General features: G+C 38.9%; 1 protein-coding gene across 2 annotated transcripts in view; it reads right to left on the minus strand.

The window, feature by feature from the left end:
* The window catches only part of PTPRO (protein tyrosine phosphatase receptor type O), a 227838-nt gene that overhangs the window by 96464 nt on the left and 116273 nt on the right, over positions 1–15101 (minus strand). For both annotated transcript variants that reach the window (XM_054696421.1, XM_054696420.1), the window contains exon 2: positions 9802–10075. In XM_054696421.1, coding sequence (XP_054552396.1) covers positions 9802–10075 — 274 coding nt within the window. The remainder of the gene's footprint in view (positions 1–9801; positions 10076–15101) is intronic.

A 15101-nucleotide genomic window follows, 5' to 3' on the forward strand; every position in this document is an offset into this window, starting at 1 on the left:
CAAACACAGCAGCATCTCCATTTCGGGATTCCTAGTTCATTTTTCTTTTCCCCAGGTCAAGAATATTTGATGTTTTAACAAAAGTGTAACAGAAAATTCACTTGGGTTCTGACCAAGGACAAATGCTTATGCAATCAATTATTTCCTTGTGGGAACTTACCATTTATTGTTCTATATTTTATTGATAATTGCAAGCCACCTTATATTTTAAGAATTGTAGCTTATGCTGTTCATCAAACTACTTTCTACAGAAGTTTTTAAAAGTATATATTCCTATTTGCTTGAATTAATTCATCACACAATTTTTTTTAAATATTCCCTTTTTAAAAACCTATGATTGATGTATGTCAGCATCATTTCCACATCCCACCCTTTAGCAAATGTCTTATAAAATCACACAGCTCTCCCACCCTTCTGAAGTAATCATTGGATACGTTTCATTTGCTTCATTTAATTCAAGTAAATTTAATTAATTTGGTTTGGAATCAACTAATGTATTATTGCAAAAATAAGTTTGATTTAAAGGTTTAGAAGTGAGAGGATACTTGGAAATCTATATCCATGAAAGCAATATCCTTAGTTTAAATTTCACATTTTCAAATTTCAGTTTCAATAATGTAAGAAACCAAAACTTGTCATAGTTCATTCAAAGAATAATTATTGAGTGCCTACTTCATCTCAGTATGTAGCTAGCAGCTTTCATTTTGTTCCTCAAGATCTTAACTGACCTTTGCTTCTGATTATAAAGATCCAGAGTGTTTTAAACTACATGTCAAAGCTTTGCCATCTCCTGGAATTTCCTCAAAAACCAAATCAACATCTATCAGAAAGTTAGGATCTTGTTTCTGTGGACTGTTATATTCTCTGGTTAAAATGTTTCTATTTTATCTTTGTCTAATTCTTGAACTTCCTACTAAAGTAAGACAGAGTGAACTCACTTAAGTGCTGAGGAAACAAACCAACTAACTCCTGAAGATTCAGAGTTTTTCTCTTTGATTAATCGTAAAGAAGATTTAAACCATTTGAAGGTCTTTCAATCCAGTCTAATTACTAACATGGAGTCTAGCAAATCCACCTCTTGACTCTGGATCTAAGAGAATCAAAATGAAAGGTAACAGCAAAGAGCACCACAGAGGCATAATCCTCCCACTGCTGGGTCCAGTTGCACATGCTCACCAGGGTTCTGTCTACTCCAAAGAAAAGTTAAGGGTCCACTCAATCATTTGTGCCCAGGGACATTAGGTCTGCACATCAAAGCCACAGTTAAACTTTGAAATTCAAGCGATTACATGAGGATTAGTGCAGCTATTTTATTTTGTGATTTATTTATTTATTGGGCTGCTGCAAGATACTTAAACTTTAAACTAAGAGACTTTTTAAAATGTCTGCTGCTATGTGGGCTGCATATACTGCCTTCATCTTCATCATGAGTGACCCAGGTCGGCACTAACCTCTAATATCAGGCCTTACTGGTGCATATTCAATCAAGAATTACTAATTTCAACAAAACACAAATACATTCTCTAAAAATATTTTATTCTCTCTCCAGTCATTTCCTCATTATTTTTCTTTTGCAAAATTAAGTGATGTGTCCTAAACTGAAACTGTAATTACTTGTGTGTTTTTCAGTGATGAAAGGATAAATCTCTATCTAACTTACTTTTTCTCTACCAGTCACCCCATGACAATTCCCTTTCTTATCTAAAGAACCATGCTAGAGCAGAAAAACGGAGTTGTTAGAAAACATGAATCATTTATTATCTTTGATTGTTTATTACTTCTTTTTTTGCCCTAGGTCTTTTTGTTTTTCAAAAAATTAAGGGTTATACCAAAATGCTTTACTCGTCTGTGTTTTAAGGATTTTTGAGCTGTGTGAAGAGAAAAAAAGAAACTATTTGTGAGAAAGAGTTTTAGTTCTTCATGTTTCAAAGTCAACCTTGTGGTTAAAGATTACTAGTGTTAACTTTTGTGAACTGCTTAATTATTGTCCTTGTCCTTAATAAAATTAACAAAGCTAAAAAAAAAAAAATTAAGGGTTATATAATACAGTTGAAACTTCCCCATATAACTCACCCAGATCCCATTTGCCTCCCTCCAAGGCTAGAAGTGAATTATTCCTCTGGATTTGGTGTTTCCTTCATATAAGTGTAGTGAAAACCAATGTTCTCAATGAAGACTATTTTATGTCCCTTAATTACCTTAGAATCACTCATGACAGAACATAAATAGGAAGTTGTATAGAGTTCTGGATGTGAATATTTCAGCTAGAAGAAGAAACAGCAAATGTTGTTTAAGGAAAGCAAGGGAAGTGACATGAGCAACTTTTCTTGGGATTGCTCTGTTTGGGTGGACTAAAGTGAAGGAAGCTGCTAGATCAGTGATTATTAGCATCTTTGCCAACCTAAGAATGTGTCTCTCCTGACAAATTTCTTTTTTTTTTTTTTTTAAGATTTATTTATTTATACAAGCACTGGGTATAGTCAGAAGCACGGGAAAGCAATTCTTTCACGGGAAGGTGAAAGAATTCACCAGAGCCAGAGTGAGGAACAGAACAGGCAGACTGACGAAACACACTGCTGAGGGGAGCAGCGGGCATGGCAGGAGAGGTCTGTCGCGTCATGTGGGACCCTCGCCGGCAGCCAGGGATCGAACCAGCGCTGCAGAGGCTGTGGGCATCTTCACAGCCCAGCGCTCAACCGCTGCTCCACCAGGGAGGCCCTCTCCTGACAAATTTCTCTTGAGTGACTGAGCCCTCACATCTGAAGGCAGGAGTAGGGGAAAGAGACAGATCCTGGGTCCCAGATCAGAGTTACTGCTCTGGGTTTAGATGCAGAAGCCTTCACCTGATGGCTCAGCCAGACCCAAGCAGGGCACTGAGATGAGCTGGTGGCAGTAGCCACCTAGAGCCCAGGAAGGGGGTGGTCACATAACTACTATCTCAGCTCAAGCCATTGTTTCCTTTCTGCAATAATTCAACCATTATACTCCCTACCTCCAGCCCTCCTCAGTTACTTGATTCTGTTCAAAACTTCTAAGACTGCAGGTCACTTGACACTTAGTTTTGTCAGATTCTCTGCCTTAAACCAGTCACTTCCACCTTCCTGGCTTCCCTGCCTGATTAGTTTTGATTCTCATTTGCTCCCAACCCCTTGAGGAATTTTTTATTTAGTGCCATTTTGCAGTTTGGCATTAAACACACATCACACAAAGAAGGCAATGGTGTTGCTTATATTTACTGATCTTATACTAGGCACTACACACTTTGTTAGGGAGTTTAACTTTTCTGATATTACCAAAAGCCATTACATTATTTTCAGTGCCCACTATGAAATCTGCACACTAGAATCACAAGCCAGTCTAGCCTCCCACTTACTTCCACACGACGTGTAGAGTAAGAATGGCTTCTATCCTTTTCAATGGTTCACAAAAATCAACAGAAGAATGCTATTCCATGACACAAGAAATTCACATTTTGGTGTCTTTAAATAAAGTCTTATTAGGACATAGCCCTGCTTATTTACTTATGTATTTTCTGTGGCTGTTTTGGTGTGGCAACAGCAGAACTGAGTAATTGTGACATAGACTGCATGGGCAACACAGTACAAAACATTTGTTATCTAGGCCTCTATAAGAACAGTTTGTGAGGGGGGCCTCCCTGGTGGTGCAGGGGGTTGAGCACAGTGCTGTGAAGCTGTCCCCAGCCTCTGCAGCACCGGTTTGATCCCTGGCTTGCCAGAGATCTACCCACATGGCGCAGCAGACCTCTCCTGTCTCGCCCACTGCTCCCCTCAACAGTGTTTTTCAGTCAATCTCTCTGTTCTGTTCCCCACTCTGTCGCTGGTGAATCCTCTCACCCCTGCCCCCGCACCTCTGGCCTATACCCCAGTTCTTGTATTCATAAATAAATAAATCTTAAAAAAAAAGAACAGTTTGCTAGGGCCTCCCTGGTGACAGAGGGGTTAAAGTCTCAGTGCTATCAAGCTATCGCCAGCCACTGCAGCATAAGTTCAATCCATGGCCAGGGACATAACCCATATAGCACAGCAAACTTCTCCTTGTCTCTCCCACTGCTCCCCTCAGGAGTGTATTTCAATAGATCTGCCTATTCTGCTCTCCACTAGTTCCTTGATAAATCCTTTCACACAAAACCCCACTCCCCACACCTCTGGTCTATACCTGTTCTTATATGCATAAATAAATAAAAATAAATCTTTTTTTTAAAGAAAACTTTGCTAATCCTTGGACTAGATTATAGATTAGGAAACTAAGATTAATAATTTGCCTAATATTACCCATATGATTTCCAGATTTCTTGGGTTCTGAGGTTCATGCTTTGAAACACTTCTCAGAATGCGTGCTTGATAATCTGTTCATTATAGTCTGGGATGCAGGATGCTCTGACTTGCAACTCTGTTCTAAGAAGGAGCGTATCCCAGTCCAAAATCATTATACCATTTCTTTGTATAAAATCTGTCATCACTCATCATCACTCAGCAATTAAAGTCTAAACTTTGCAAGGTTTTCAAAGATCTTCCAAGTTTTACAGTCACCTTCCCTATTACTTTCTGGAGCCTGGATGCTTGCCAACCAACCACCATTGCAGTCCCCCAGTATGCCATGCTGGGTGGTCCTACATTCCCAGCACATGCTATTCCCTTGACTCTGACTGTCACACTGCTAGACTTTATTTAGGAAAATTTCATCAATTTAGGAAATTTTCATCAATGTTTCAAAAACTGTTTCTTCTGTAGTGTCTGCTCAATATTCCCTGGAAAGACTGGGCATTCTTTTACACTATTTTCTCATAGCGTAGATCATCTTTTTTTTCTTTTCTACTCTAGTACCATCTCTGAATGTGAATATTTTTATTGATTCTCATTTCTCTTGCACTTAGGTCATGCCATAGAGAATGCACATTTGCAAAATAATAACTCACACATTATTTTATTTATAAAAGGATTTGTATAGAAAATCATATTTGTAGAGTGTCTCTATGTATTCTACAATGTTTACAGTCACCAGTTCTGTAACTTAATTGATGTGAGAGAGCTGTGTGTCAATCATCATTCCCCAGTTTCTAAGCAATTATTTTCATGCATTATTTTACCTTAAGATACTCTTCTTTCTTTCTAAAGTGCATGCAATATACTGAAGATTCTCAATCAATTAAATATTAATCAGCTGTCTGATCCTAAGGGTTGCAAAGCTCTTTTGAACTGGCCAAGTCACTTGTTTTGTGCTGAATTTATTCTCTACCATGTTTCTCAGTTTTCTCTGAGCATCAGACTCAAAACAACTAGAGAAAAATATCAAAGGATTGCCCCAGGGCCAATTGCTTTGCCATTGCTTATTTCATCAATAGTAGCATCTAACACACAATAAATGACAGCAACAAATGTGCCCTTTTATTTTCAAGAGCAATGTGCCAACTCTACGGGCAGAAATTGTAAATGCTTTCTGAACTTTAAAAAATGATTTCTATTAGAAATATAAGGATGACAAAAATGCATGGTTAACTGACATATTAAAATTACCACCATTAGATCTCAAAGTAAACTAGTAGTGTGGACTTCAGTTCCTTCCTTTTAAAGGAGGGAGCTGGGATCCAAACGTCACCTAATGTTGCCTCCTTCCCCACATCACAAAATATTTGTGCATTAATCCCTGGTTCTTAGATTCCTAACCTATTGTCACTTTAAAAATCTGGGATGATGCAATTGAGTTTCTAAAAGTAGAAGAGAAGATGAGAAGCAATCAGCCATCATCAATTAATTTTTACTCTTTAGAAATCAATGCAACTTTCCTTTTGCACTTAGAATGAGGAAAGCTGCAAGCAAGTGCAGATCAGTCTCCACACACACAGCAATAAGTCAAATAATCTATGAGATCATAACTTTTCTAGAGTCTATCAGAGATTCTAATGAGCTCAGAAAGGCTTGTGTGGTCTAAATGACAGCATAGAACCGCTTTGTCCAGTAAGCCAGCTACTAGCTACGTGTGACTATTGAAATAAAATTCAAAATGAAATAAATGAAAAATTAATAGCTACTATATTGGACAACACAGCAATAACATGTCTATCATCCAAAAGTCCCGTAACAGCACTGGTTTAGTATAACTGGAGTCCCAGACAAAGGTGGAGTTTATACATTCCCTCTAACTCTTTCTCCAGCCCCCATCAGGGGCTCATCAGAAATATTGGGGGCATAAGAACTACTCCTGGGGACAAGGAATGCAGGTGATAATTGGTAGCTCAAAGAGAAACCTCACTCAGTGAGAAACATCACTCACTGTCTGGAACTTTTCTTGAGTACAAAGCAGAAGCCTTAAGGCATTGGGGTTTAGGGGAAAGGAAAATTTTCCTCTCAATATCAATACTGAGGCAAAGATGCCCCCTTCTCAGGACCTGGGAGCAATGAAAGGTGTGTGTTCCTGGGAGAGGGGCAGAGGCTTGCCTGGGTCTGCAATCATGCACTGATACAAAGCAGAGCTTGGTCTGTTGAGGCAGAAGCAGGAAACTCCCACTCTAGACATCAAAGATTTAAGATAGAATTTGCCTGTCAGTGATAGCAAAGGGCAGAAATGCTGTGGATGCCCCAATTAGGGTCACAGGAGGCACCTAAGCCTGAGGCTGGACCTGGGGAGCCAGGAATCTTCCTTGTCTCTACCAAGAGAAGCACTGAACAAAAAGAAGCTGCAGTCTGTTGCCTGGGGAGGGGCATAATCCTGGAGGCCTTCTGTGGGGACACTGTACAGGGTTGGCTGAACTCTGTGGGTACAAGAGGGTGGGAATACAGATATAGACCCTCTATGCCTGCTGGCAGACTGCCATTGGGAGAATCTGAAATCTGTAATGAATTGAAGGTTACTAAAACCTTAAAACTAGCTCAACTTCTGACTAAATTAACTCAACTCCCTATACCCCTGACACTAGCAGTCTAGCAATATGGCAAATTTAAATTAAATACAGCCATATAAATAATCACATTAAATAAAAATGATCTGAATTTGCAGTATCAAAATTGGTGGCCACTATCCACATAAGACTATTGAGTTCTTAAACTGAAGCTAGTGTAAATGAGAAGCTGAATTTTTAATTTTAATTATGCTTAAAAATAAGACACGTGCATTTATATTGATTATATGCTGAAATGACATTTTGAAAGCAATAGGTTAAATAAGCTATGCTACTAAAATTAATTTAATCTTTTCAGAAAGTTTTTTAACATGTCAGTTAGGGAATTTAAAATGACATATGTGGTTATCTCTCTTTTACTGAATAGTTCCTGTCTAAACACTCCAATTAAAAGACAAATTTTCAAATTGGAGAAAAAGTGAGCTCCAACTCCACACTGAATACAAGAAAACCCATTTACATATGAAGACATAAGTGGTTGAAAGTAACAGGATAAAACAAGTAGACCATTTTCTTAACACAAGAAAATTGAGATCTCTGTATTAATATCAGGGTCCACCATAATGCATATTACCTAGGATCAAGATAACAAAATTCAGCTGGTCAAGATAACATGCTAAACCTAAAAGTGCTTGTACCTAACAACATTTATCAGAGGTTCAAAATGCATACAGTGTAAGTTAAAAGAGAGGAGAAATAGACAGATCTACAGGTGTGGGTGGAGACTTCATACTCGGTCAGTCATCACTAGAACAAGTAGACAGAAAGTCTGTAAGGAGCAGATGACACACACACCCAACTTTGACCTGGTATTCATGAAACTTCACCTAACAAGTGTTCACAGAATATGCACAATAGACAATATTTTGTACAGAAAGACAAATTTCAAAAACTTTCAACTAACTTAACTCACACAAAGTATTTTCTCTGATCACACTAGCATTTGCCTAGATATCAGCATAAAGAACTCTGCACCACTGCCAGTTTTAGATGCTTGACCACACATTCAGCCCACATGCCCAAGAAGCAATCATAAAGGGAAACAGAAAATATCTTGAAAAGGTTTGAAGGAAAGTTTTGAAACATCCTGCACATGCTAAAATATCAGGAGATAGTCCAGAAACATTTCGGTACTTCTTATTAAGTTTTTTTTTTTTTTAATAAACCCTTACTTGACTCCTCCAGCTTTGTCTGATAGGGAGTGGCTGAGGACCTGCTAATGAATATTGGGTCAGCACCAGCTACTACAGTTTTATCTTGCTTTGTGGCTTAGTATGTTTTTCTTGGCACTTTCTCATATTATTTGCTCAGTTAAATTGAGTGGCTATTTATTGATCACCTATTAAGGGCTCATACTTAGTGATAATAGAAATATGAAGATGAGTAAGACAGAGATGCTGATATCAAGGAATTTGTATCCTTGTCATTGTAGGCCTGGATCTATGAAGTCCTAATTCACTTTTTTCTGAAACGTGTTTAAAATGGAGTTTTATCAGGCAAGTTTTTTCTTTAATTCAACTAAGCCTTAAATTTGCTTATTCTATCCATAGACCTTGAAGGTTTTGGGCTCTGAGTTATCCCTGATTTTGAGGACTCAATTGTTATCCTTGGACTTTACCAAGGGAAACTAATTAATTTTTGACAGATAAATTAAAAATATGTCATCTTGCTTGATTCTGATTTCTTGTTGCTTTCCTTCAATCACAACAGAAAATATCACTATGTCCTTTCCTTAATATGGCCAGAATAGCCATATTCAGCTGGTATTTAAAGTATTGCAGCTGCTGGAAAATTTACATTGAAAAACAATGAGCAAAAAGAACTTTGCTAAGACATTCAGTTGCTCTAGTGAGGAACTCCACTGCCTTCCATATAATAGCTTTTTGTTCATACCTCAACATAAACAGTAGGATCTCCTCTTAAATTGTCATTAGGTATTAAAATCAGAGAGCAAAATTAAAATCATGAATAGTTAAAAGGACTCCTAAAAAATTCCTAACGTCAGGGCCTCCCCGGTGGTGCAGTGGTTGAGCGTTGGGTTGTGAATCTGCCCGCGGCCTCTGCGGCGCCGGTTCGATCCCCGGCTGCTCCCTGGCCACCAGAGGAGGGTCCCACATGGCGCGCAGACCTCTCCTGCCGCCCGCTGCTCCCCTCAGCAGTGTACTTCGGTCCTTCTGCCTGCTCTGCTCCCCGCTCGGGCTCTGGTGAATTCTCTCACCCTCCCACGCTTCTGACTGTACCCAGTGCATGTATAAACAAACAAACAAATAAACAAATAAATAAATAAATAAAATACGTGCCTCTTTAAAAAAAAAAATTAAAAAAAAAAATTCCTAACGTCAGCATTAACTCTTTAAGATGTGGCCTACTGACTGTGACTGAAGGTTAAAATGCCAATGACATTTCCTTGGGCAGCAGAAGCCAAAACTATTTTGAGGAGAGACGGTGGAATAATACCTGATAATAACATCTATTTCTCTTTCTCAGCTGAAAAATGTATAATTGGATTTGAGTAGGATAAATATGACTATAAATTCATTGTCTCAAAACCAAAATTACTTACCATGAGAGTATGTGTTCTGGGAAAAAAAAATGCATAGTTATGATACTCTTAAGTCACAGAGCAGAAAATTACATAGCACACTCTAAAATTGTCAGTCTCAAAATGTACTACCTTATCAAGATTTATTCATTTTGTCTTAAAACCAGTTTTTGTTTAACAAAAATTTGCAGTATAACGTGATAAAGCTACAGCAAGGAGCTGGAATCTTAACATAACTGAACTTTGAATCCATGTCACTTGACTTCAAAGCCATTCTAGGTTGGGTCCTCTTCAAGGTGAGCCCCGTGAGAACATACCCAAAGGAGAAACACTTGATGCTTACTTGTTAGCACAGTGATTGATCTGGATGGCTTAGTAACCACATTTCTATTTACCACCACCAGCGTGATTATATAGTAAAGGCCATGATAACTGGCCTTAAAGATAATAGGAGGAGGCAAAGTGCTGTTGAATTCCTCAAATTCGAAGAAGTAATTTTTTGATTCACCAGTTATCTTCACGACATACACAGATGAAGGGCTCACAACATCTGAAGCTTCTAAAGAGACAGTGATGCTATTATCATCTTGGACAGTCACCTGGAATGTTGCAGCATTCTGTGTCAGAAAAGAGAAAAAAAGGAACCAGAGGTCACATTCAGGTGATTAGCAATCAATTTATATTGAGGTGATTTTTCCAAAAGTTTGGTGATAAGTATTCATTCATGGAAAGTTAGTTTCACAAACAAGAACAGAAAGAGAGAAATCAACCCTCTAAGTCTCGGGATTTTTCTCCACTGAGAAGCTGCTTCTTGTTCATCAATTGTACCATGTTATAAACACAAAATAAACATGATGGAAATGAGTAAAAAATGAATGAATGAATATGATCTTGCCATGCCACTTCCAGGGAATTCCTTGGTTTCAGCTATGCTGGTGAAGTTCCATATTTCTTCCATATTTTGAAGAAACACTTTTACTTTGGAGGAAGTCCAAGCAAAATTTTAGAAAAATGTTTCAAGACAGTTATTGCCTTTCTTACTTCTCACCTGTCAGTTCTGAAAATAATAAAAGTCAAGACTGAGAAACCTGTGATAATCCTTATTAAAGATTAGCCAGCCCTTAGAGAAAGAAGCTGATAGTCTATGTGGGGGCAGACTGTGGACCCCTGTGTGTGTGTGTGTGTGTGTGTGTGTGTGTGTGTGTAACTCAGCAGTTGGCCAATGGAAAATGGCTCCAAACAAATGTTTATGGACAGTATTTGAAAAATCATTCACAGACTCCAGAGGCACAGTTAGTCCTTCTGCTCTTTCATCCTATGTACTTTGTGTCATGTGCTCCTTTGTTTTGAATTTATCTTCTAGTTTTACAGTGTCCTGGACACATTATTTCACTGCTCTGAGCCTTAAGTGTCTCCTCCATCAAATTGGGACAGAAAACTTCTGATACCTGTCAAGCATGTACAAGGACCCAGGTACTATAGTAGGTAATCTATTAAAGGTAATCATCTCACATAATAATCAAAATGACCTCAGGAGGTCTGTATTGTTATTTTTAATGCCAGTGTGTCACTGAGGAAACTGAGGTTCAGAAGGATTAAGTCACTTGCCCCTGGTAACACAGCTAGTTGGGGATCGTAACCAACTAGCTGTAATACAGGCACCCAAACTGGGCTCCATGCTGAATCCACCTGTCTGTCTGTTTTCCCCTCTTCATTTATTTTCCTAACAAGGTGTCTGACACACACGACACAGCTGATAAGTGTTTGATAAATGAATGAAAGTATTGCTAATTGCGTTATTTACATGTAGGCACCCGCCTCTCATAATTAATCTACTTACTGATTTGGGCAATCATGTACTGTCATCATCTAAATCAAGCAGACAGTACATTGCACTACCTTATGAGAGGTTATTCAGATCTGTTTTTTTTTCCTTATGAATGTTTTCTTTTAATTTCATGTTTTTAGATATCTAGTTTTTACAGGTCCTAGTACTTGAAAAACATATCAGGACATTAATATAAATTTGATTCTATCTTAATACTTAATATACTTGATTGTGTTTATGACATTCAAACCATACTAGACCCTCAGTCCTCCAGAGGCAAGGACTGCATCTTATTTCATGTCTGCATTTGCAGCTCTGGAATCACACCTACCTATGCTAAGTGCTTTGTAATCTGGGTGATCTTGGGCAGATTTCTATAACATGAGAGTCTTCATGGGTTGAGGTTTAAAAATGTTCCATTATCCATACTGTTTCTCATCCTGAGACATGACTACAGGTTTCTAGTATTGACTTATGTGCTTGAGGAACCAAGCATAAAATGTAACCTTCATAAACGGCCAGGATCCAAGCAAACGCAACCACTGAATATCAAATAGCATTGAAATCTAACTTTTCTTCCTTTGTAATTGTAGACTGATTCACTAACTCAGAAAACAGTAAGTTTACAAACATCAAATTTACAATTATTATAAGAATCATTTGCTCTGTTTAGGCAATAAGTAACTATGAGTGCTTGTGATAAGAGGAAATAAATAGACTTGGTTTTGTAAAGTGTTGAGACATAGACGTCTAACAGGTCAGGAGGCTTCACAGATACTCCAATCTCCCAGGGAAAGCGACTCATCTTCCAAATGCTAACGACAGCTCTGGGGATGATCGTGTCAGCCATGAAAATAAACACCAGCTTATGCACTCTGGGGTGCTGAGCATAAATCAGGGTGGGTGAAGCAGATGTAGACTGTGGGGCTAATGAGAAGGGAGGAAGCCAAGTGGATCTAGCCAGTGAGCCTGAAGATGCCATCTATGCTAGTTCAGTCTATATCTGCTTGCTTCAATTTCTGCAACCTATATTCAGGAGAAAATTCTGAATGTATGCTGCAGGCAGGTAAACTTTGCTGCAAAGTAGAGCAAGAAGGAAGAGTTTAAAGTAAAAATGGATCTGATAAACTTAGGCAAGGCCAATGCTGATTTATTTGGTGGATAGGAAAATATGTAAAACTTTCCCCTCGCCCCAAGACTGATAATGCCTGACTGTGCAGAGAAAATGTTTTCAGCGAAATTTCCTTTGCCTAAGCAAGTTTAATATAGAAATGTCTCTGGTTCAACACTCTCACTTCACACTGGAGAGAACAGTGGAGCAAATGTCACACAAGTAATTGATATCAGACCATGGCACAGGACCTATATGTCCTTACACCTCTTTTCTGAACTAGAGGTATCCTTAAGATGTGAAAGGGCCTGGGGTTGGGCTTCAGAAAGGAAGGGAATGTCCAGGAGCCATCACCTGTCTTACAGTTAGTCCTGGGTGAGGGAGAAGCTACTGGAGACAGAGGGGATGGCCCTAAGGAGAAGAAAAATGCAGGAGGACTTGCTGGGGTGTTGGACAAGGACAGAACCAGTCACAGATATGTACAAGTAGGACATCCTAGGATGTCTTTGCCATCCTGGGCACATAAAGAAACTGCTATCAACTGATGTCCTAATTTGGAACAGAATTTGTAGTGGACATTATGTGTAACTTTTTTCTTTTATTATTACAATCCTTCAAAATAAGTGTTATTATCCCCATTTTATTCAGGAAGGTTAAATGACTTAAGAACACAGCAATGGACCTGGAATCCCAGGAGCTCAGGTTTTACTCCTTTTGGACAGCCAATTAGCGGTGAGAGCTAGGGAAAGTCCAGTCATCTCTTCATCATTGCAACTTATAAAATTGGGGTGATCCCTATGGCTTATGAGATGCCTGTAAGGATTACACGTCTTTTATAAAAATGGGAAAGATTTGAACTCAATAAATATTAGTTGTATTACAAAGGTGTTTTAGTTTTTTTTTAACCACTCAGTTATAGGGGCTCTATAAACATTCATTTAACTAATTTACAACACTTCATTTAACTAATTCACAACACTCTGGAATCCTGTATTCATGTTCTCCGGATGTTTTGCCCACAGAGCAGAGGAGAGCTAGCTATCTATTAATTCACAACAAACAAACATTAGCTAAGTGCCAACTTGGCATTAGGCATCATGCTAGGTGTTGACAGGCAAATGGGTAAGACAGGACACTGGGCTCCAGGAGGCCACACACTAGTGAGAAACACACATTCAAACACACAAAACAATAAGTGGTATTAGTTAAGAGCTTTGTAAAACAGTTTAGTTGCTACCTGCTTTTTTCTAGCTTGTCTGGAATATTTTTAGATTGCACAATTTTTTTTAAACACTGCTTTTTCCCCCACTATAAAACCAATTAAGGGGTCTTCATGGGGGTCATTAACATGGTGGTCCATTCCCAAGTCAGAGCAGGACACATCTTGACTCAATCTGGGTGACTCACAGTGCCCTGCCTCACCCCTCTCCCCACCCAGGCAGTTACAGGCACACACATGTGAACCAAACCAGCCAATCTGAATGCTGCCTGTGCCCATGAAATCTGATGACTGGAATGGTGGGAAGAAAGGCTTTCTCTTCTGGTTTCAAGTAAGAAGGGGTGCAAAACTGGAGAGTCAGTGTCAGTAGTTTCTGCCCCCTTGAAGCTGTTGAAAGGACAGGTTGTGGTCTCAGTCTTCTGAAGGCCCAGCCGCCACGCAGTTGGGTGACAAGAATGAATAAATCCTGGTTGAATATAAGTTGGACTTCCAAACTTTACAGCAAAGGTCCTGGCTAATACAAGAGAATTGTTCATTACTACAGACACAGAGAAGGAAGCAACAAATTTGCTTCTATGGATGGGTGCGAGGGAAGATTTCAGGGTGGAAGAGATCAGCCAGAAGGAAAAAGAAAAATATCAGATGGTTTTACTTACAGCATGAAGATAGGGGAACCAAATAAGATATCAAGGTAAGGGGACTGAGGTGATGGTGCACGGGTGCCTTGGTGAAGGAATCTCTATGGGGACTACATCTGAGGGGGTGGGGGGAAGCAAATATTGTTTAAAAATGAACAATGATGTAAAAAATAAAAAAAAAAGTTAATATAAAAAAGTAAAATGAAATAAGACCAAAAAAAAAAAAATGCTGAAGAGTCACCAGGGGAAGAAAGGTCAGAAAAGTCATTTGGAAACAAGGGAAGAGACCACACAGTGTTGTGGAGTGGTTAGAAGCTGGTAAGGTGCTCACGAGATAGACTTGATAGCCCATTTCAAGATGTGCATTGTGAAGGGATCTTGATATTCTTAAGCCAAAGGGATCATTAATTATTTTAATGCAGAAAAATGATGAGTAGATCACAGGTGAAAAAAAACTAGACTAGTGAGGAGAATGGACTGGTGTATTAGGAACTGGCTAAATGGGTACATCTAAGACCAGGAGATAATAAGGAGGCTGCTGCCATGCTTCAGAGACCTGAAGAGGGGCCTAGCAAGCACTTCTGGCCCCAATCTGCCCATGTGACATGCCTCCAGCACAGCTGCAGTATTCTAGCTGCAACCCAATCACTGGTCAGACTTAATAGAGGGCATTTGAGAGGAAAGACTTAGAAAATTCTGCTGTGCTAAGATTACCACATAAAGAGTAATGGGATGCTCAATTCTTTTATATAGTGATAGTAACCACGTCTGGATCTTATAAAGCACTTATGCATTTCATCCACTCAGCCTCCTGTCCACTTCCAAGAAACCTTTTCCAGCAAGTTAT

The sequence above is a fragment of the Talpa occidentalis genome, unplaced genomic scaffold, assembly GCF_014898055.3.
Source record: "Talpa occidentalis isolate TD23 unplaced genomic scaffold, MPIMG_talOcc4v2.1 talOcc4.16, whole genome shotgun sequence".
Classification (NCBI taxonomy): Eukaryota; Metazoa; Chordata; class Mammalia; order Eulipotyphla; family Talpidae; genus Talpa; species Talpa occidentalis.